Below are 24093 nucleotides of genomic sequence, written 5' to 3' on the forward strand. Positions count from 1 at the left end.
AGTGACTCACAGATTTGTGCGCAGTTGCATATACAGTACACGACTTCCCTAAAGGCATTCACCTTCAGCGAGCGCGATGCCAATCACACACGATTCGTGTGTGATCGGCATCTCATTCTGCAGGCCGTCCTCTAACATTGGTTGATGCACTGCTCTGCGAGAGTTCCGAATATACACACAGCAAGGGACAACTCCTTACTTACTAACAACTCCTCTATCATTTTTCATTGCTGGAGGGGTTGCCCCCCACCTCCATTACCTTAAAATCCTGGCTCCGCCATTGGCCAACACAAGTGACGATTATCTGAATTGGTCCTGGGCCTCCCCTAGGTCGACTCATCTTCAAATGAGTGCCTGGTGCGGTGTGTAAATATCACCACTGGGGAGACAAAGGCGGCCGAACGTAGTGGTGCTGGCCACCCACCCCCTTGTTTGTCGTGCCGGCCCTCATAGGTGCTCGCTAACAGCACTTGCCATAACACTATGTGAAGGCTATACGGGGGATCTTTGCCTTGTCTCTGCGGAATAATGACCAGAGTGCCGGGCGGCTAAAACACAGCAAGTTGGCACAGTAGGGGGCACAGGTGCTACATCTGCCAGTCATCTCAGTCAGTCGACGCGTGGCACCTGGCTCTGTCCCGTGACCACCGTTCGACACTTCACGTGGCCTTGAAGTTCACGCAGCCCTGCACAAAAGCGCCGTGGTGACGTCACCGCCACTTAGCAGTGAATGGCGGCCGTGCGCGCGGTGACGTGGTGTGCGTGACGGGGCTCGCCTCCAGGAGCTGTGCCGGGAGATGGAGGCGCGCGAGGCTCCATACTACGACCTGCTGGAGCGCGGGCGGCAGCTGCAGGACACCGGCGAGGAGGGGGCCGCGCCGCCGCCGCCGTCGTCGTGCAACGGCGCCCAGCAGGGGCTGCGCGCCTTGCAGCAGCGCTGGGACTGCGTGCGCGCCAAGCTCAACGATAGGAAGGTGCGGGCTCGTGCGCGCGGGCAGGCACCGGCGCGCCTTGCCTGCGTATCGTGTGCGTGTGTTTGTCCGCGTGTGTCTTTCTACATTCGTGAATAGATCTCTCTATACATATGCCGTGGTAGAAATGGGCCCGGCACTGCTCAAAACACCGTACGTGCGTAACGGGGCATATTGTTAGCACCGTTCATCGTCACCATCATCTCCATCATCAGGGTCATCGTCATTAGTTTCACCATTGTCATCATTGGCCTCATCATCACCATCACCAGCCTCACCATCTTACCCTCTCTCTCTCTCTCTCTCGTGACGTCTTTCTCCGCGCCGTGGACCAGGCAAAGCTGGAGGAGGCGGTCTCGTCGGCGACGGAGTTCCACAACTCTCTGCAGGAGTTCATCGTGTGGCTCACGGCGGCCGAGCGAGCCATCGGCACGGCCACCGCCCCGAGCCTCGTGCTCGACACGGCGCTCTTCCAGGTCGACGAGCACAAGGTGGGGCCCGCACGGATGGGTGGAGCCTGTCAGCTCGCGCTGGACGGAGGGTTGCTCGTTTCCTGCGAGCGATGGGTGGCGGATGGTTATCGCCTGAGCAGTGCCATCCGTTTTATCATTGGGCCAATGAGAGCAGAAGGCGCTGTTGGTTGTTGTCTCTAAGCGTTAAGGCGAGAAGGATGATTAGTGGGAAGAGTGTGGTCTCTGCCTGCTAGCTGTTGCCTACTTTTTGCAGTGAGTACTCATTCTAATCATCATCACAATTATTCCGCAAGTGGAAAATAGTGCGACTGCGGCTACAGACACCAAACCAGGGAGCGTAGAACTTTTGCTCTGCTCCAAATAAAAATGTGAAGGTATAATAAAAAAAATGTGAAGGTAGTTGGTGAATGAGTAGATGGGTGGGTGGGTGGATGAGTGAGTGGCTGAGTGCGTGGTTGAGTGGGTGGATAAGTTTGTGGGTGGGTGAATAGGTGGGTGAAGGGTGAGCAAATGAGCGTATCAGCAATTCACCAAGTCTCAGACAAAGCATCTGTGAATGGCTAAATCACTTCGAGCTGAATCTATAACAGCTGCTCCCCATCGACCACACGAATTCATCGTCGTCGTCGTCACTCACGTTTCTTATTTAACTTCTCCCGACTTACGCCGCCGCTCCCCCAGATTTTCGTGACGGAGCTGAACGGGCGGCGCGAGGCGCTGGTGGAGCTGGAGCGAGCCGGCGCGCAGCTCAAGCTCGCCGCGCCCAAGCAGGACGGCGCCCTCATCCGCAACCTCCTGCTCAGCGTGTCGGCGCGCTGGGACAAGGTCGCGCAGCGCTCCCTCGAGCGCAGCCGCGCGCTCGAGGACGCGCGCAAGCGCGCCAAGCAGGTGACGGCGCCGCCCGCGGGTCGACATCGCCGCGGGGGGTTCGGTGAAGCTCTGTAGCCGGCCCCGGCCATTACCGGCCTCGTCTGTAGCCGGCCACTTCAGACCGGCCTAGTGGCTTGGCGTGAGAGAGACAGCGAGCGGGGCTCGCAAATGAGAATAGTTGTGAGTTCAAATCCTGCGCCTACCCCCTTCCACCCCCCGTCGTCCCGCCACGGTCGATGTGTTGGAGGTCTCCGCTTGCACTGGACTTTGTTGGGAAGTGAACAGCAATTGTCGTATGCATGGACTCGTCACCTGCCATACGAATGTGGAATTTCCACGACTGACTCGGAGATGGGCACCGCCTCAATGCTGATTTGAACAGGAAATCGCTGACTTTTCGTGCGTGTACATGCACCATTAGCATTATCAGCATCATTTATTATTTATACCGCATCTCTCACACAGTGTGTCTTGAGCAGCCGGAACAAACAGGAATTTTAGGTAATAAAATACGAACAGAATCACTTAATCACTCAGTGAGGAAGTGATCGCAGACAAATACAATGTACATTGTCGACAATGCAGGCAAATGGTAATAAACAACACTTCAAAGTTAAACAGTGCGTAAAGGTATTCATACGCCGTTGAAAATTATCTCTTTCGTCTTACAATCCTACCTCCTTTTCGCATCAGTGTTATTATTTCTAACTAAGTATTTTCAACGCTTAAAAACACTGCACCCACTTGAAATGATTCCTCTTTCTGCTGCATGTGGCAGTGGTGCAATTGACGCAAGTATATAAGTGTTTGACCAGGTACGGCCCACTGAACAATATCGCTTTTTTTTTCAAAAGTGACCTGGCCACACAAATGATGTCCTAATAAAGTGGCTAATTATTTTTGGAAAATTGATAGTAGCAGCCAACTACTCTAAACGTGTGTCTCTAAATGTGGAGGGAAAAAAACCGGAGGGCCTGGAAAAAAATCCACGCGACCACGGAGGAGAGAGACATGCAAACTCCAAATATACAGGCATCAGGGTCAGGATCGAACCCACGATCTCCTGTGTACTTGGCGAGGTAGTAAACATCTCACAGTGCCTGCTGATCTTCTGAGCCGGGGGCTGCACGATGGCCGTAATTGATCGTTGTAATTCGATGGTTGCGCGACTTTCAGTTTCACGAGTCGTGGAGTGGGCTGATGGGCTGGCTGGAAGAGGCGGAGCGGAACCTGGACACGGAGCTGGACATCGCCAACGACCCCGGCAAAATCAAGTGCCAACTCTCCAAGCACAAGGTGGGCAGAGGTGGCACAGCCGGATCCGGATGATGAATTTTAAAATGTTATCAAGCGTTTGGATTCGATGAGATGTTAGAGTGAAATATTTTTGTTGATGAAATTATGGAAAAAATCATAAAATAATTTACAGAATGTATCCACTTCTAGTTTGATTACATTTTAGTCCAGGGTAACTTACATTTTAGTCTAGGGTTGCATTCCTATGCACGACTTACCCGATAAAAATCCAGCCAAAGGGTTGCAAAAAATATAGAAATATCAACGTCCAGCGCTAAATGTACAAGCCTCTCCGGCCAAGGCAACGATGTCACTCACCACGTGTGCACCTCGCCTCTCCGCGACGCCACCACGCATCTCGCCACGCGGCCCGGCATGCGGCGACGTCACTTCCGCCAAACGAACACCGAAGAACAAACAAACGCCTCGGAAAAAGCGTCGCGGCGAACGCGTCGTTTAACCCTTGCATCCGATCGCGGGCGCTGCAGGAGTTCCAGAGGGCGCTGGGCGGGAAGCAGCCGTCGTACGACGGGACGGCGCGCGGCGGCAGGCTGATGCGCGAGCGCGCCACCCAGGAGGACGACAAGCAGCGGCTGGACGACATGCTGAGCGAGCTGCGCGACCGCTGGGACACCGTGTGCGGCAAGTCCGTGGAGAGGTGAGCGAAAGCGCCGCCCGTGACACACCGCCAGGGGTAGGTTACGTGCTGTAGATAAGGGACTGCAATCATCGCATTTTTACTTAGTTGCGGGCGCTCTGGGAGGAGGTGCCAGCCACGGTGGCGAGATGTTAACTCCCTCACCTGGTATACAGGACGTCGTGGGTTCCATCCCGACCCTGACACCTGTATATTTGGAGTTTGCATGTCTCTCTTCTCTGTGGTCGCGTGGATTTTTCTCTGGGTCCTCCGGTTTTTCCCTCCACATTAAGAATCAACGTCTCGCGTTTAGACAATTTGGCTACTGCGAAACATTTCCACGTGATGATACGCCACTTCGTTGAGCTATCATCTGTGAACAGGTCGTTCTGAAAAAAACAGCTATATAGCTCAGTGGTAATATTAAAAATAGTTTAAAATAGTGTTTTCTTTCGATTTAAAGCTTTCGTGACTGTAGGGATTCATCTTCTTGGTTCTTTCGGTAAAGTCACGTAGAATGGAAATAATAAAATAATAAAAATCTATATAATCAAATAATATGATAATATTATAATATAATAATATATTATTATCTTTTATTTTTTTTATTCCATTCTACGTGACTTTACCGAAAGAACCAAGAAGATGAATAGTGTTATCATCATCATAAAGATGATCATCATTGATATTATCGTCACCCGTCTAGTTTAGTAATGCCCACATGACCTCCCCCGCGCCCCCCCGTGCCCCCCCCCTCCCTCTCACAGGCAAAACAAGCTGGAGGAGGCTCTGCTTTTCTCGGGGCAGTTTGCCGACGCCCTGCAGGCGCTTGTCGACTGGCTGTACCGCGTGGAGCCGCAGCTCGCGGAGGACCAGCCCGTTCACGGGGACCTGGACCTCGTGCTCAACCTCATCGACTCGCACAAGGTGGGCAAGGGTGCGGGCCGGGGGTGGGGCGCGGCGGGGGTGGGCGGGGTGGGGGGTCGACATGGAAGGTAAAGTCACGTAGGCAAAAAATGAAATCACCTACGTGACTTTACCGAAAAAACTAAGAGTAATGAATCCTTGCAGTCACGAAAGCTTCAAATCTAGAATGGAAGGAATTGGCTCGGCAGGAACTGAGATCATAGGAAGTGATGTAACGTTGCTTGCGGGCTACACCTCTGAAGTTTTGAACTTGTCCCGGAGAGGCACGGCCGCTGCCGTATACGTAACTGTATTGTGATTACTCGCACAGACACTCATTGGCTCACGTAGAAACTGGCATAGAGATATTGGGCTGCGTCTCTTTGGAAACGTAACAAGCCCAATGCTTCCGTATAGCGTCTCTACGCCGCTGTCCGTGTTGAGACGCGATTTTAAATTAAATCGGAGTGACCCACGTAAGAGAACCACGGACGGTGGGAATCCACGTTGCGCCATACGTACGTACGTTGAACTTCTTTCGTGCTGTGTTGTTGTATCTCGCCCCCCCCCGCCGCACCGCCGCAGGTGTTCCAGAAAGAGCTGGGCAAGCGGAGCGGTGGCGTGGCCGCCCTGCGCCGCTCGGCACGCGACCTGGCCGAGTCGTCGCGGGACGACGCCACCTGGGTCAAGGTGCAGATGGCGGAGCTGGGCGCCCGCTGGGACAGCGTGTGCCGCCTGTCCGTCACGAAGCAGGCGCGCCTCGAGGTGGCGCTCAAGCAGGTGCCCCGTGCCGCGTCACACCCGTGTCACACCCGCGTCACACCTGCGCCGGGGCCGCCCCACTACACCCACGTCGTGCTACACCGCGCCATACCACGCCGTGCTACACCGCGCCACACCCGCGCCGCACTTTGCCACGCTGTTGTCCCGCAACACGCCATGTCGCCACCACGCCGCGGCACACCGCGCTACGCCACGCCGGACTGTGCCGTATCGCGTCACGCCGCGCCACACTGTGCCGCACCATAACACGACGTCACACCACGCCACGCCATGCTACGTACGTGGCTCGTGCCCCGTGTTTACACGCGCGCGTGCCCCGTGCTCGCTCGCTCTCGCGCCCCCCACCCCCAAGGCGGAGGAGTTCCACGCGGCCGTCCACTCGCTGCTCGAGTGGCTGGCGGAGGCCGAGCAGACGCTGCGCTTCCACGGGACGCTGCCGGACGACGAGGAGGCCCTCTGCACCCTCATCGAGACGCACAAGGTGATGCCAACCCCCCCTCCACCCCACCACTCACCCCTATCCCCGCCCAAATGGGATTTCCAATAATTCCATCGGTCAGCTGAAAGACGGTCGCCGCACCGATCACCGATATTAGGATGGCACTTTTAAATCATATAGATTGATCAGCAAGGTTGGCTACGTGCGGTCCGAAAGAAGTTCAACATACATACAGACAAGCAGCCGAATGGATCAGAATGACAGCACAATAATCCTGATATTGCGTTTCAGAGTATTTGCCTGCTATACATTTCCACGTGATAAGCCACTTGGTTGAGCTATCATTTTGTGGCCAAGTCGCTTCTGAAAAAGAGCTGCACAGCTCAGTGGGCCTTACCTGGTAAGACAAAAAAAATTTGTTTAGTTTTAATTTAGCCCTGGCAGTGATGCAGAAGCACAACACGCAAAATCTCAACGCATTTGTCGATAGCACTGCACATACGGCCAGCGGTTACATCAGTCACCGGAGAACGCCCACCCCATCGCTCTCTCTCCCCGCCCCCACCCCCTGACGCCGTCCCCCCCATTGCCGCAGGAGTTCATGAAGAAGCTGGAGGAGCGACTGGCGGAGCTGAACCGGGCCACGGCGATGGGGGAGGCCATCCTGGGGCTCAGCCACCCGGACGCCGTCACCACAATCAAGCACTGGCTCACCATCATCCGCGCCCGCTTCGAGGAGGTGCAGCACCCCACCGGCCTCCGCCCCCCCACCCTCCCCACCCCCCCATCGGCTTCCGTGTCGCTCACGAGATACTCCCGTAGACAAACGCACGCCCGAGGTCAACGGGTCGCCCGCAGCCCGTTGGCTTGCCGCCTTCTCCGCTCGTCCGCACGTGCGCGTGCATGTTGAGCTTTCGTTCGCACCGCACGTAGCCGACCGTGCCAATCAGCGGTGCGGGGGGAAGGACAACAAGTGAAACTGGTTCCTCCTCGCGCCTCTGAGTCATCCTCCCCCTTCGAGAGCGAGGAGCGAATGATCTAGACGTCGCAAGTGAACGTAATCGTTAATTAATTAACCCTCGCCCGATCCGAGACGACTGCAATTTGCAGTGTGGGTTGTCCCGTTTCGCCGCTGAATGTCGGAACGCGCGAACGTTCACTTTATTCAGAGAAGCGTCGCGCCGTTGTTCTTAAAAACATCGTAATCACCGCACAGAACCGTAGCGACGCGACCGCCACACGCCCTCCTGCGTGGCCTTGTGGCACAGCCTCGGTACCGAGAACATTATTATATTTAACTTTTTCTCCCGGTTCCGTTGCCATGACATACACGCACGTCATGGGAACGGAACCCGAAAACCGAACGGCGTATACGTGTACCGTTAATCGATTATTGATCGATCGATCGTCGCGCGTGCAGGTGATGGCCTGGGCCAAGCAGCACCAGCAGCGGCTGGAGACGTTCCTGGAGGAGCTGCTGCAGAACGCACAGCTGATGGACGGCCTGCTGTCGTGGCTGCAGCGCGCCGAGGAGACGCTCGCGGGCCGCGAGGCACAGCCCGTGCCCCAAGACCTCGACCAGGTCAAGACGCTCATCGCTGAGCACCAGGTGAGCCGCGTGGTCAAGGGCCGCGCGGTGTGAAGGCCGCGTTGGTGAGGGTTGCGGTGGGTGAGCGCACGGTCAAAACATGGCGAGCCTGTGGCTGAGGGTCTGGCGAGTGCGTGGTGGGAAAATGGTGAGCACGTGGTGAGGGTGTGGTGAGCACGTGGTGAGGGTGTGGTGAGCACGTGGTGAGGGTGTGGTGAGCACGTGGTGAGGGTGTGGTGAGCACGTGGTGAGGGTGTGGTGAGCACGTGGTGAGGGTGTGGTGAGCACGTGGTGAGGGTGTGGTGAGCACGTGGTGAGGGTGTGGTGAGCACGTGGTGAGGGTGTGGTGAGCACGTGGTGAGGGTGTGGTGAGCACGTGGTGAGGGTGCGGTGAGCACGTGGTGAGGATGTAGAGAGCACGTGGTGAGAACCCAATGAGACCAAGAGTGACCTGGGGCATTAGTCTGCCAGTCGGGGGGCAATGATTGCTGCTGCGTGACATCCCAATTGAGTAATAATGTGGGTCATTTTCGAATTTGGCAAATTTGGACCCCGACACCCTGATGGAATGAGCATGCGGTTAGCTTATGGTGAAGATTTGGTGGGGTTAAGCAGTCATGGGTCCGCTAGGTGGACGCAGCACGTTATGGCTGGGACGTGTATATATTGATGTTGTCATTTAGGGGTTGAATTCGTGTTTACAACGGCACTCTTAGTTCCGGAGAGTTTGAAAGTGTACGCAGCTCAGGGGGTTTCCTCCACTCGATAATCCCCGTTGGGACACTGGACGCGACGTGATCCTCTCGGCCGATAGAATCGACGTCACCCCGCCATGCCAATTCAAAGCATCCCTTCCCCTGTCCCCTTGCCGGCTCAAGGCGTTCATGGAGGAGATGACGCAGAAGCAGCCGGACGTGGACAAGCTGACCAAGACGTTCAAGAGGAAGCAGCCAACCGAGGCGCACTCGCACATCCCCACGCTCGACCGGACGCGCGGCAGTGAGTCCACCGGCCATCTTCCGTCCTGCTCATCCCCGCCACTCGCTCGCTCGCTCACTCAACGAGCCATCCGCTCACTCAAGCAATCCACCCATTCACTCAACCACCCACCCATTGACTCACTCAACCACCCATCCGATTGCTCACTCAATGACCCTTCCATTCGCCGACGTTAGCCCTGGCTCGGGAATTTGAACTCAGGTACCTGGGCTCATAGCGTAGTGCACTCACCATTGCACCACCGCTCCACCCACTCACACGCTGCGTTGGTTGAGGAAAGTTTGAACTGAGCTGTGTGTCACTCCTGTCGAGCGTAGTGTTGGCCGGCATCATGCGAGGTTCTGTGTAAGGTTCAGGAATTCCACGCACACCACCAAAGGGCCATTGAAGACAAATGAAGAGGTTTTTGATGTGATTGTCATCGTGGTCATTTATGTTCTCATTCGTAGAATATCGTCGTCATCGTCATCCACGGCACCCTGTGGCTTACACATCACGATTAATCTGTCATAATCATTTATTGCTTGCAATGCTCTTCACATGAAATGCAAATCCATGCAAAGCATCGCGTGTGAATAGAAAGCTGCGCGGGCAGCACATCGACAAGTTCGTCTCACTCGCAACCGACGCGGTGGCAAACACGAATACGACCGGCGACAGCGAACGACAAGAAGATGTGCAAATGAATCGTCCCCTTTCTCCCCCCTGTCCGCGCGTCGAACAGAGAAAAGAGTTGGCATGGCCGGACCGTCTCCGGGTCCCACCCTGGGGCCCTCTCCCCTGGACGCTCAGAACCCCCGCGTCAACCTGTTGTTCAACAAGTGGCGCCAGGTGTGGCTCATGGCCTGGGACCGGCAGAGGAAGCTTCAGGACGAGCTGGACCGGCTCACCGAGGTGAGCGGGCGAGCGCCGGCGTGTGCGTGCGGAAGGGCATTGCTATGCTCAACAATTTTATTTTATTTTACCAGGTAAGAAGGCCCACTGAGCTAAATGGCTCTTTTTCAGAAGCGACCTGGCCGGCAATGATATGTCAACGGCGAGGCGTTTTAAACGGAAATGTATTGGAGCTGAATACTCTAAACGCACGTTTCTAAATGTGGAGGCGAAAACCGGAGGAGCCGGAGAAAAATCCACGCGACCACGGTGAGAGAGAGACACGCAAACTCCAAATATACAGCAGGCGTCAGGGTCGGGATCGAACCCACGACCTCCTGTATTCCAGGCGAAGTAGTTAACATCTCCTAGCCACCGTGGCGCCCCATTCTTGGCGAGTTAGGCACATTAACCACTAGCTTTACTACCCGGCTTCGCCCGGGACTTGGATTCTTGTCTTGAATTAATACACGGCCTACGCGGTGGGTGGGGGGGGGATGCGTGACGTCAGTAGGCACACTGCGTAACGCTGCCGATATGAGGGTGACATCACAGATGTGACGTCACCGCTCACTTGCCGTTGAGCTGGCACCGTTGAGAACCTGGGTTCGAATCCAGGCAGCCGCCTGGCCACGTCACGGTGGTGATTTAACTGGGAGTCTCAGCCTGGTCGCCAACAACCGCACATGCAAAAAAATATATATAATGTTGGTTGTCATCCCTTAATTTGCCTAATATTAGCTCTGAGAAATAGATATCTTAGTTTGACTCTCATGCATTGTGATGTATAGCAGAGCAGGTAAGAAAGTGCTGCCCCCTACTGCATGGGGGTAAATGTTTATTGAAGGTGTACCTGGAGGTCGTACATTGGTATCCACTTCTGCGGATGGTTCTCGAACACAAATAGCTGCATCGCTCGATGAGCGATCCAAATTAATTCTTCGCCTCTTGACAAAACTGGAGGAATTTTTTTTTTACTATTTTCTCTGAATTATTAGACCCTCCAGAAAGTACGATGCACTCCAAAGTTGTGCCCAGTATCAATTATGCTGTACAGATTTGGACATTCACACCCAGGTGACTGGATTATAAGATGCACCCCAGGCCTTTTTTATTGTTTAAAATTCAGGGGAAAAGATTGCAACCTGTAACCTGTGGATCAACGTAACACAGACACTAAAAGCCGCCCAAATCTCCCGCTGTGCTGTGCTCCAGCTGAAGGAATTTGCCAGCTTTGACTTTGACGTGTGGCGAAAGCGCTACATGCGCTGGATGAACCACAAGAAGTCGCGCGTCATGGACTTCTTCCGCCGCATCGACAAGGACCAGGACGGGCGAATCACGCGGCAGGAGTTCATGGAGGGCATCCTGTCTTCCAGTGAGGCCCCTGCCGCTTCACACGGCACTACCAACACCACCACCACCGGCCATCATCACCACAACCACCACTGCAACTACTGCAACCACCACTACCACCACCACAACCAAGGCCCGTCCACAGCCTCGGCCACCGCTATCACTCCCGCCGTCATCGCAATCTCCACCGCCGATGTCATCATCATGACCGCCACCACCATCATCACTGATGCCACCGCTGCCACCATCACCGCCACTACCACTGTCACCACCCTCTGCATTGCTGTCATCTCTGCCACCACCACCACTGTGACAGCCACTGCCACCGCAGCCACCACCACCGCCATAAACACAACCACCAATACCATCACCACTGCTGTATGGAAACAGTGGCTCGTTCCATACCAATGTTAGATTCCGGACACTGACTCAGCACTGCCAGCACAAACATTTTGTTTTTGCCGGAGCTACTGTGGTTTGAGCGCTCGCCTTACACGTCCCAGGTGGAGGGGGGGGGGTCGACTCAACTCTACCTGCTTCCTTGGTCGATGAAATGAGTAACTGCTTTGTAGGCATTCAATAGTGGTTGTGTTCTGGGATTCCCTGTCCCCAGCGTAGGAATGTGGAATGTCCACCACTGGCAGGGGCCTGTAAACAGGAGATCAGCACTGTATCGGCTTTTGACACGTTTTACAGGTTTATTTTTTGTGGAATCATTTAAAACTTGGCAAAAGGGTACAGTTCAAAGGTTCCCAGAGCACATGATGTGTGACCAAAGGAGGCTTTAATGATTACACAGAATACCTTCGCACACCTGCTGAGCAGCAGGAGAGCAAGACCCTTCCTTCAAACCGAACACAAGCAAATCAGGTTTACGGTGTGGCCCAAGCTTTAACGTGTTCCCAACATTTATCAAACGCGCGCTATTTATGTCCACGTATCTATTCTTCATTGTTAACATCCCTGCATGTGTGTCTCTGTACTTGTGTGTGTGTGTTTCCGAACACGTGTCTCTCTTCGTGTGTGTGTGTGTGTGTCTCTCTGTACGCGTGTCCATACGCGTGTCCGTACGCGTGTCCTTGCCTTCTCGTCTCTTTGTACTTGTGTGTCCGTACACGCGTCTTCGTACGGCGCGTGCGTGTTTGTACGTCGGTGCTCTTTGCCTCCGTTGCGCGTGCCTCTTCTTTGCGCGTGTCTGCGTCTGCGTCTGCGTGTGCGTGTGCGTCTGCGTGTGCGTGTGCGTCTGCGTGTGCGTCTGCGTGTGCGTGTGCGTCTGCGTGTGCGCCTGTTGTCCTGTCCGCCCCCCGCCGCCGTCAACGAAGAATTTCCGACGAACCGCCTGGAGATGAGCGCGGTGGCCGACGTCTTCGACCAGGACGGCGACGGCTGCATGGATTACTACGAGTTCGTCGCCGCTCTGCACCCCAACAAGGACGCCTACCGCCCGCTCACCGACGCCGACAAGATTGAGGATGAGGTAAGGCTCCTCGTTAAACTAGAAACTTTTTTTCAATATTTTTTTTTACTTTGCCAGGTGTAAGGCTCACTGAGCTAGGCAGCTCTTCTTTCAGAAGCGGCCTGGTCATCGTAAATGATAGCTCAACGGGAGCGGCTTTGTCATCATCACGTGGACATTTATAGCAGACAAGTAATCTAAACGCACGTAGATTATAAATTTTGACTTAAAGCTTTCGTGACTGCAGGAATTCATTTTCTTTGGTTCTTTCGGTAAAGTCACGTCATCAGGACGATCGCTTGTGTTGTGATCGAAACGTCGTAGTTTTTATTTTATTTACTTTTATTTTTTTCTATCTACGTGACTTTGCCGAAAGAACCAAAGAATCTAGATTCTAAATGCGAAGGGAAAAAAACGGAAGACCCAGAGAAAAATCCACGTGACCACGGGGAGAGAGACACGCAAATACACAGCAGGCGTCAGGACCGGATTCGAGTCCACGATCTGCTGAATACCAGGCGAGGTAGTTAACATCTCGCCACCGTGGCGCCCCATAAGCGCCACTAACATACCACCTGGTGGTGTTCAGGGACCAATCGCAATATTTTCGGGGGGTTGTAACCGGCCTGTTGTACGGCATGACGCCCGACGTTTCGGCATGTAGCCAAAAAAAAAAACACTGGACGCCGTGCTGAACAGCAAAGCGGTACAGCTTGAAAATACAAGCCGAGGACAATGTAGGAGCATCTGACCGCTCTGTATTATTTTTTTTGCTTTATGCAGGATTCCGTGACCAAGCAGCAAACGCGTGAACATTGTTGTAACCGCAGTTTATCGTTGTTATCGCTCCGTTGTTGAGCCGCCTCGCGTATTGGTTGACATGTACAGATTTTTTTCGTCTTTCGCAAATGTACATTTACGAATGATCGCTGATCGGCGAAAATAACTACTGAATGGCAGCCAAAGGAACGAGCTATGAGATCGGCTCGTTCGCAGATGCCGGACGGATTGTCGTATCGCAGGACCGTGAAGGATGCTGGTGACTTGGAGGGGTCATAAACCAGCAGTGGATCGATGACGATGACGATGACGTCATTGTTTTTCTTGCGTCCTTGTCTCCCTGCAGGTGACGAGGCAGGTGTCCAAGTGCCGGTGTCCCAAGCGCTTCCAAGTGGAGCAGATCGGAGACAACAAGTACCGGGTAAGTTTACGCCGCAGCGCGGATTCCGCTGGCGGGGCCCGGTGAGTGAGTGAGTGAGCCACTGCATCTGTCTCCCATTGCCTCTCGCTCCGACTCGCACGCACGCTTGGTGCCAGACGGGAGGCTCCTACGCGATACACAAAACGTGCGTTCAGAGCATTTGGCTGTTGAGAATTATTTCCACGCGACGATAAGCCACTTCGTTGAGCTATCATTTGTGGCCAGGTCGCTTCTGAAAAAGCGCTGCGTAGCTCAGTGGGGCCTTTACCTGCTAAAATAAGCTAATTGTTGCAGTCAATTGTGGGGGAGGTAATGCAGTGACAACCACCACATGTGGATTGCACGGCGTTCCAATGCAGCAATAATGGATTATCTTAAAATATTAGTACATTTTACGAGTGTTGTTGTCAAGTGTTTTTTTTTTTCCCCGCACAGGACAACGTCTCGAGTTTTGCCGATTTTAACACTTTCCCTCGCACGGTTTTCCATAACTTTTTATGTCCGGTGTTTTCATATTTGTCAAACCGTTTGCATGCCGATCATTCGTTTGTTGAGTTCGCAATGCTTTACTTACTTGCTCATTTATATTTTTTTTCTTCTCTTTTCTTTCTTCACTGCCGTCTCGATTTTAACATCTTGAAAAAAAACCATTCTAATCTCCTGCCGCTTAAAATGTGCATGGTAAGTCGGGAGCGATCAAGCTGGTCTTGATCCGAAAAGTCAGTGAGCCCTCATGGAGGGGGACATCACACATTCACGCAGCACTGCCTCCAAGCCGAGCCCTAGATGCATCGTTCTTACAGTCATATTTAACAACAACGACTACACCACATTAAACGTGCCAAAGTTCGATTCGTTGGCCCGACGTTCTTCGTAAAACTGTAAAATGCCGTGCAGCGTCGCTTGAGACCCTTTGCCAGAATAGTCCTCCTGCATCGCGACGTTTGCCAAATTCCTTTAAGGCGCGTGTCGAAAAAAACAAAACACACACAGGTTCACGAGCCCACTAGCTGTACTTCCATTTTCGTGGCCACATGACAGATCTACGGGGTCTGCCGACCTAATGCCCCCAGAGTGCTGGATCACGTGCTTTTCTCTTACAAACGAGACTATCCCAGCCGTCTTGAGTTCTCTCTGGCCGAACAAAATACACATCCCATTCGTGCACACGCTTTATGCAAACGCTTCCAAGGTATGAATTATTCTAACGGAACAACTTGCATATCTACCAGGAGCCCTCTTGGTGCTGTGGATTAACTTGCATGTCAAGTTGATTCCAGTTGTATATTAAAAAAATATTACGTGAAAAAGAGCTTTATAGCTCCTCAGATTCCCCCAGCATGAATACACATTCTAATTCTGATGTCTGGAGGAATGAGCAAAGTGCTTGAGGCTCCCCACATCAAACACGAACTGTGTGATGTGCCGCCACCTCCATCAGCACCTCTTCCTTCCCCTGCGTTTTGCCATTTCTTTGTCCCCCCCCCCCTCTCCCTCCACTTCATCGGCGCTCGTCGGCAACGCGGAATTGGCAACGCGAGGCCTTGGCTCGCACGTTCTGGGACAGGGCCCTCGAAGGGGGAAAGGCCGGGCAACTGGCTGCATGAAAACGTCTTTTTAAGATTGGACTCCCCCACACGCAAAAAAACTACGGATGGCTCGTGTTTCGCGATTTTATTTACCGAGGGCTCGTGCGTCCCCTTGGCTGTCTGACACGCGCACGAAATCTTCATCAATGAGAGAGAAAAAAAAGACTCTAAGGCCCATCGCGCCACAGCTGTGTTTCAGCCAAGAGTTTTGTTGTCGTCATTATTCCAGGAATCTCATCCCGACCGTGCTGTCGGCGTCACGGCCGTGAGACAACCGTTCGGATCTCCAGCAGAGCAGCGCGACCCCTTCTTCGTGTTAGAGAACAGCACGCAGAAGCGGATATCGTAGAACTACCTCCCGAGTTTCCTTACAGTGCCCTCTTATTCACATTGTGGGGGGGCAGCACTATTTCCCTTTATCCGTACCGAAGTGACGAGAGGCCGCTTTAGGGTGACTTTCTTTTTGCTCACGAACCAAGCTTCAAACCCCGTGTCAGACGACAGAGGACACAGGCCAGGCATGTGTCTGCGACATAAGCGCCAGTTCTTTCTTTGTCTCGCATCTCAATTTGAGTCTTTTTTTCCCCCTCTCATTTGCCACTTAAGGGGAGGGGGGGGGAAACCTCACTGAAGGTGTTTTATGCCACCCATCGATTGACCCTTCACCCTGAATTTCGATTATGGCCATGCGTAGTCATCAAAAGGTCATCTCAGGCCTGCTTCCTTCAATGATGTCACTGTCCAACCTCGGTGCAGCATCGCTGTAGAGGTGCAAGAGGCTGATGGGCTACAAACATAGATATTCTACGTGGAGAGACAACCCCACACTCGCCATCCTGGTAAAGTTTTGTAAAATAACCCCCGTGAAATGCATGGCATAGGGAGACCTTCATCCAGCAGCGGAGTGAACAGAGTACCCATCTAGAATGTAGAATGCTCTTGCCAATAACATCTGGCAACCCAGCGACATTTGATTAAGATAAAAAAAAAAGCAAAAGCCCAACTCTGCTGATTAGACCCCGGGAAGTCAAAACTGCTCCAGAGTTGACTCGGTTAAACAAAGGCTGCTGGGTAATATTGGACAGGAAGGCAATTAGGCTGATGAGAGACTGACCGAAGTATGTTTATTTAATTATTTGGTTTCATTGCCCATGATTAAGGCTATGGGTTTTGCACGGAGGTCATAGAGGTCACGGAATAATGCAATTGAATCAGGCCGCAAAAATCTTGGAAATGGCTCCATGTTATATTGGCGGGGGGCAGGGGGTGGAAGGGAGGGCGCTGATACTCCTTATTCTGTGACCTTTCAGTGAAATATCGTTTCCCCTCCCCCACCTTGGCAGCGAATTTTACTAAAAATGACCGTGCCACAATCATAAACTTACCCATAATGATCTACAGTAGAACATAATGACTTTTTTTTTTACCCGATGCAGTCTGCATATTAATCGGATTCGCTCTGCGTGCTTACCTATTGCTATCCTCCCACGGTATTCCTGTAACCTTTCGGCTTACCTGTGTTGAGTTTCTCCTTACTCCGTCTGCATCTCATAATTTTTCCCGCAACATTTAAGATTTATTTTGATATCATTGTTATTAATATAACGGTTTTTTTTGTAGCTTTTTTAGTGTTTCTTGCAGCCTACCCAGAATAGTAGCTTCGCAAAAGCTTCAAATTGAAATGAAACATCCACCACATTCGTCGTTGACACTGTCTTCGAACAGAAAAGTGGAGTGGTGGTGGACTGCTTTTAAAGTTAAGAGTACAGAAATCTGAGTTTGATATCCGACCACGGCTAACATCAGAGGTGAGTGTTTACTGAACAGGCCCTGGACCTCACCATCACCAACCCACGCTGAGCAGCGTAGTGAAGTATGCTCAGGGGCGCCACGATGTCGAAATGTTAATTCCCTCGCCTGGTATACAGGAGGTCGTGGGTTCCGTCCCGACCCTGACACCTGTATATTTGGAGTTTTCATGTCTCTCTCTCCCGTGATCGTGTGGATTTTCTCTGGGTCCTCCGGTGTTTCCCTCCACATTAAGAATCAACGTCACGTGTTTAGACAATTTGACTACTGCGAAACATTTCCACGTTATGATAAGGCACTTTGTTGAGCTGTCATTTGTGGCCAGGTCACTTCTGAAAAAGTGCTTTATAGCTCAGAGGGCCTTACCTGGTAAAATTGAAATAGTTTATAGCTTTTAAATAGTTTAAAGTAAACAGCCTTCGCGACCGACAATGGCGTGGGGGAGGCATTGATCATCCAGCAGTGGATTTACAAAAGGGGCTGTACAATTATCATATACAGGGTGCTTCCAAAAAAATGTAACACTTTTTAGAATTGGCAACAATACCAGAGGAAATGTACCTCTGGGCTCTGGAGACCACCTGGAGAAGATTCCAGGCATGTGTTGACAATGATGGCGAACAGTTGACTTTTTAAAGCTATTAACATACATTTGTTATCACGTTACAGCGTAGCATTATCCGTTATTTTCCATTCAAAACGATAGTCCCATATAAGTGTTAATATTTTTTTGAAGCACCCTGTATAAAAGTAAAACAATATACTGGACAGTCAGCTGATGTTCCGGGCAATGGTTCTTCTTCAGGGTTCTCTGTTTCTTTTTATTCCAAGTTATGTCCACATAAGAAGTCCCATTGCCACAATCATCATCAGGCTGCTGTATACTTTGCAGTTGCAAGACAGCGTTCACGACAAATGTGGAGAGAGTTTTTTAAATATGTATTATCCATTTGTCTGCTTGCGCACTCCTGCCAACACAGTTGCTCGGCTGTTTTGTTCGATGAGCTTCTATTTTTCAAATGCCGACGTTTAAATGAGCGCGTGCCATTCGTACCAAATACCATCTCCACACGTAAAACCGCAAGTTGTGTACTTTTCCCGCTGCTCACATCCGGTGTACAACACTTACATTGCCGCGTATACATTCACGTAACTCGCGTGTATGTTTTTGCGTTGATTTTGCGGCGTTTTATATTTTTTATTAAAAACATTCACAGCGTTTTTTTTTATTTATGTATGCTGCCAACCATGCTAATCGTAGGTGCGGACGAAGGACAACAAACTAAACACAAAAAAGCAGTTCTAAAGAAATGAGTTTTCAGTCGAGATGATTTAAAAGTGCATATAGCCACTCGCTTCCTAATATTGGAAGGAAGAGCGTTCCAGACGGCCACAGAAGCACATCTGAAAGCGCACAATGTGGTGACCGTCTTTTTAAATGAACGTTGACGTTGTTGCGCTGAGCGGCAATCGACTAAGTGCAGTGCTGTGTTTTTTTACGTGCGGCGCGATGTCTGAACGCGATTACTAACACACATGCTCTCCCTTGTTGTGTCTGTCTCCTCTCTTGCATCGCCCTGGACGTTAACCCCTGTAAAGTTTTTCCTGGGGAATCAGGTATACAGCTCGGCACTGTCTCAGTGCTCACGCAACCACTGGCACGAGCTGACATCTCAATGAATCGATGCGTGAACAAACAAGTGGATAGATTGACAAGTACTCTTTGGTTCTTTCGGTAAAGTCACGTAGGTAAAAAATAATACATTTACAAAATAAAAATAAAATATTTATAAAATTTTAATAAAAAGAAAAAAATATTTTTAAAAATACATTCATTTGTTTTATTCTTTATTTCGTTTTTCTTTTTTTACTTTTATTATTTTTTACCTACGTGACTTTACCGAAAGAACCAAAGAGATCCTTGCAGTCACGAAATCTTCAAATCTAGCAAGATTGACAAGTGTCTGGTTTTTTTATTGCCGATTAAAACAAAAAAAGATATTTAAGTCCTTCTATTAAATTATATTTAGTTGTGGTGCAGGGTGGGGGGAGCGCTCCTGCAGTGGTTAGCGCACTGCGCCATGAACACAACAGCCTGAGTTCGATTCCCGGTCACACACCGAACGTCAGCGGCGCGTGATATCTGCCCCGGTTCCCTTCACCGACCTGGCATAGTGCAGTCAAACAACTCCGCCAGTCCCCACCACCTTGATCGAAACGCCACAGGGGGGTCTTCATCTAGTAGTGGATTGGTGAAGGATGGCGCACGGAGACTGGTTCCGATATCACCTGCTGCTGTTGTTGACCGTGGCCTGGCATCGGATTCAGGCGGCCGGGTTCATAGCGCGCCGCCAAAACCTCTGCACCCGCCGCTCCAATTGGAATTCCAGAAAAAGACATTTTTAAATTGTCCGAGCAATGCGTCCACTCACTCGGTCGTTATGAACTGATTGGGAGTGCGTCGTTATTTTAGACGTTAATGTATAAATTATTCCATCTTGCTCCACGTACAAGTCTCGTAAACTTCTGCGAGCGTCCATCGTCAGCAGACTGTGGCATGTTCAGCAAATGCTGCCGGGTTGCCTGCTGCTGCTGTCGGTAAAAGCCCTCCCCTGAACACTGTGTTGGGAAACAAGGCCCTGGGCTTGATGGACTTAAATGTAACATTATTTTTGTTTTGTTCATTGCTTTACGACCAACACTTATCAATCACCAGTTAAAAGACAGTGCACGGTGATTTGATGCAGTCTGAAGTGGTTGCCTTTTGATCAATATTGAAATCGATGGCTGATTTACCGTCTAGAAAAAGCAAATAAATCCCAATGCATTCGTCAATAACACTGGCCCTTCTTCATAGCGCAGGAAGATGGGCCATTGCCCGAAGCGTCGCCTATAATATATTTGTTGTATTTTAAGGCCACGCACGGTGGTATTGACACATGCGTTTTTGTTGTTAATTGTCAATTGTGCTTCTGTACTACTGTCAGCGCAGCAGCAGCATCACTAAACAATCTTGTCTACTGGCTAAAGCTCCTTGATCACTACATGTGTAACGGCACGTAGATTAATGCCGATTTTTTTACGCTCACAATTCACGCGTGAAATTGCGCGCCAAACAATAACAATCGGAATTTTTCGATTCGAGTGTGCCGTACGTTATGGGTTTGCTGTGCCCCCCCTGTAGCCACTAGTGGCCGCTACAGTCACCACGAATTATAAAAAAATGTATTTTTTCATAAAATCACAACCTTGTATCGCAATATCATGGGACCTTTTTGCCAGTATCAAAGTACCAAAAGTAAGAAAGGTTTTTCTGACAATGAAACAGGAGTTGTGTTAAGATATTCAAACACCGAATAGAAACCTTTTGCAACGAATCAAGTACGGCACTAACCGCACGTGATTGGGGTGAAACATGCAAACAAAATTGCTCTGATTATAATGGGTGCAGTCTTTGAAACTGATTGGCCTACACCAGAGATAGACTTCTTTATGGCCTTTTGGCATTCTCTGATCTGACACTGGTGAGACGAGGCTATAAAGAAGGCTGTCTGGTGTAGGCCAATCAGTTTGGAAAAAACAATGCCCATATATGATCAGAGCATTCTTGATTTGAAGCTTTCGTGACTGCAGGAATCCATACTCTTTGGTTCTTTCGGTGAAGTCGCGTAGGTAGAAAATAAAATAAAATCGCGACAGTTTGCAATGTGAAAGGGAGCAGACATCGTGCTGTGAGCAGCAGACATCGCAACTGTCGTGATTTTCACCTGAAGACGGGCGCTTGTGTTGTCTTCGAAACATGATTTATTTTATTTTATTTCTACCTACGTGATCAGAGCATGTTTTGTTTGCATGTTCACCACAAGTACACGTGATTAATACGATTTATTCCTTGAAAAAGGTTTCCATTTTGTATTTGAACATCTTAACACAACTGTTTTATTGCCAGAAATGGTAAAACCTATTTTAATGTTGCATACTTTGATACTGTCAAAAAATATCTCATTTTGTAGCTGCTCACCCCGAGCTATAAATACCCTGAATGTGCATTGTCTTTATACTGTTCGCCTGTTATCGTTCGCTGGTCTGACACTCGTGAGACTAGGCCCTAAACAAGGCTGTAATATGTAACGAAATCACAATGCTATGATTCCTTTCCATTCCAACGCTGGCGTCGTGCTGAAGTCTTATTTACGCAATGCGACCGCCGAGTGATTACAAGTGCGTTTGCTCAATCATCTGGCCACGGGACCCATCCGCTTGGCTGTGCACATGATTGCTATACTCGTGCCTAGGCGCCGCCCTGTGTGCGTGCGGTGTGCCTGCAGATGTGTGCGTTAGTGGGTGCATTTCAGTGGACACCCTCGTGTATTGGTCCTTGTGCCTGTGCTCGTGTCTGTGTGCACTCTTTGTGTGTGGATGGAGCGGTGACATCGTATTTCGTGATAGTAAAACCGTGCTTCTGTATGTATGTTTGTATTTGCACACCCAGTGCACGTGTTTATCATGTGCATGTTCTGCGTGTATATAGGCTCGTGTTTGTGTGTCTCTGTGAGTACGAACGTGTCTCGTGTATGCGTGGACTTCTGCATATGCACGCGTGTATGTATCGTGTGTTTGTCTGTGTGCGTGTGTTCGCATGTGTGTTGTGTTCCAAGCCTCTGCATTTTATTCTTGCTAAAGGAAGTACCCATTTGTATTTCCGAATGTGTGTACATCTCGTGCGCGTGTGGGTTTGTGTACACCTCCCAGTGCACACGCGTGTACGTGCATCTCGCGTGTATTCACGTGTGCGTGTGCGCGCGCGTGTCCGCGTGTCCCGACAGTTCGGCGACTCGCAGCAGCTGCGTCTCGTGCGCATCCTGCGAAGCACCGTCATGGTTCGAGTGGGGGGCGGCTGGATGGCGCTGGACGAGTTCCTGGTCAAGAACGACCCCTGCAGAGGTGCCCCCCTTCTCTCACACTCGCCGGGTCCACCGCGTACGAGTCCACGAGACCAAACCGCCGGCGTTGACCGATTGAGCCGGGCGTGGTGGTGGTGGCGCCGCCACCGCGCACCTGAGTCTCCTTCCAGCGCATCGGAGGCAAGGGTTGATGGATCGCTAAGATTTGTGCCCGCTTGGCTGCTGGAAGGATACAAGGAGACGGGAGTGGGCGCGACAGTGGCGAGATGTTATCTCCCTCGCCTGGCATACAGGAGGTCGTGAGTTCGATCCCAACCCTGACGCCTGCTGTATATTTGGAGTTTGCGTGTCTCTCTTCCCGTGGTCGCGTGGATTTTTCTCCGGATCCTCCGGTTTTTCCATCCACATTTAGAAACATGCGTTTAGAGTATTTGGCTGCTATAAATTTCCACATGATAAGCCACTTAGTTTAAAATAAATAGTTAGGTTTAGTTGACAGAAATAAACTACTGGTGACTGAATATGAGGCTGTATTATTTCTACCCAAGCCAGTGGGATGATGGAGTCGAGTGAACCCTGATTGGGAATTGAACTCACGTTCTTATCGAGAGAAGTAAGATAAAACTTGAGTTATGAATGTTCACTAGGTTGTCCTTTGGGTTTTCGTGTAGAACATTAACTTATTCTTACCCTGCGTGTGATTACGAAGGCAGTTAAACATGTACCGTCCTTGACGGCATTTGGGATAATGTTCAGTATTGTTTTGGAATTTGCTACCGCTGGAATTCTTGAGAGGGTATTACAAAAATTGGGGCCTTGTTTTTGACCAGCGTAATGTTACAATTATAAAACTTGACCCGACAAATGGGCACCTCTGAGTGTTACTCCACAAGCAGCTACTGTACTGCCAAACTGGATGCGATTGTTAGTTTTTAGTTGTTGTTGTAAATTAATTAATAATAGGGGTAGTGTTTTTTAGGGGGGGTTAGATCGCGTAAATATAAATGTGTCGTTAAACCCGCCACTACCCTACACAGCCAATCAGTAATTCATTACTAGTACTGCACACCGGTGTGTTGGAGAGCAAATGCACAACATTTCCAATCTGAGTACGACGTTTGGCCAGTAATTACAACTAGAATCATCAAGCGGACAGCCACATTTGGCTACCCATGTTCTATTTACGTCACAAAGCTTACTAATTGGCTGTGTCGGGTAGTGGCGGGTTTAACGACACATTTATATTTACGCGATCTAACCCAAAAATCCTCTTATGGATAATATTGTTAAGAGACATTTGTCTTTTGGGTTGCGTCTTGCTTTAAGCGTGGTACATGAGTGGCTGTCTTTAACGTAATTAGTTTGCCATACGACCGTGCTTTGTGTGTCGCGATACGACACTGCCAGCTGTGACCTTTTGACCCCCTCGTTGAACCGGTCACCGGCTGATACTGTCTCCCTGAATTCTCGCCTCTGTTTACCGCAATGTGCCAACACTGTTCGTTCACCCGTGTGTCGATGTCATCGGTTTCTTTTTCTCTCTTTTGTTAAAAGTTTATTTGCTTCTTCCTGTGACTTCCACCCCCCCCCCCCCCCCCCCCACCGTGGAGTTGAACGTGTAATGCCCCTCTCCCCATAATTTTGTGCCAGTTCGCTTTCTTATCGCTAAAACGTTGTTTTCATCCTGCCATCTTCTTTTTGTTCCGTCCCGTTCCCCATAACACCTGCCCCGCGTGTCTCCCCATGACGTTGCCTCCGTGTCTTACTCACCCTGCCTCTCCCCTCTCCGCTTGTCCCTCTGTCTCTCTCGCTGTCCTCGCTCCCTCTCCGTCTCTCGCCAGTCCACCACTACGGGAGTAGGATGATTCGCTCGGACATAGTCGGCCCAGTAAGCAGCCCCGCTGCGATAGGTTAGCAGACTCTCTGCCTCTCTTCTCCGTGCC

The 24093-nt window shown here is 50.8% G+C and overlaps 1 protein-coding gene across 21 annotated transcripts in view; it reads left to right on the plus strand.

Annotated features, from left to right (window-relative positions):
- LOC133352837 (microtubule-actin cross-linking factor 1-like) overlaps positions 1-24093 on the plus strand; it is a 326018-nt gene that overhangs the window by 293282 nt on the left and 8643 nt on the right. For 12 of the 21 annotated variants that reach the window (XM_061568768.1, XM_061568775.1, XM_061568782.1 and 9 more), the window contains 18 exons: positions 783-974; positions 1307-1462; positions 2126-2332; positions 3491-3610; positions 4099-4268; positions 5015-5174; positions 5739-5933; positions 6289-6417; positions 6971-7114; positions 7796-7984; positions 8842-8962; positions 9687-9856; positions 11051-11213; positions 12514-12668; positions 13774-13848; positions 18846-18863; positions 22073-22190; positions 23992-24060. In XM_061568768.1, the coding sequence (XP_061424752.1) occupies positions 783-974; positions 1307-1462; positions 2126-2332; positions 3491-3610; positions 4099-4268; positions 5015-5174; positions 5739-5933; positions 6289-6417; positions 6971-7114; positions 7796-7984; positions 8842-8962; positions 9687-9856; positions 11051-11213; positions 12514-12668; positions 13774-13848; positions 18846-18863; positions 22073-22190; positions 23992-24060 (2551 nt within the window). The remainder of the gene's footprint in view (positions 1-782; positions 975-1306; positions 1463-2125; positions 2333-3490; positions 3611-4098; positions 4269-5014; positions 5175-5738; positions 5934-6288; positions 6418-6970; positions 7115-7795; positions 7985-8841; positions 8963-9686; positions 9857-11050; positions 11214-12513; positions 12669-13773; positions 13849-18845; positions 18864-22072; positions 22191-23991; positions 24061-24093) is intronic. The other 9 variants (XM_061568771.1, XM_061568788.1, XM_061568786.1 and 6 more) reach the window with 3 other exon arrangements.

The sequence above is a fragment of the Lethenteron reissneri genome, chromosome 42, assembly GCF_015708825.2.
Source record: "Lethenteron reissneri isolate LAM-NWPU_2019-01 chromosome 42, ASM1570882v1, whole genome shotgun sequence".
NCBI classification, from domain to species: Eukaryota; Metazoa; Chordata; class Hyperoartia; order Petromyzontiformes; family Petromyzontidae; genus Lethenteron; species Lethenteron reissneri.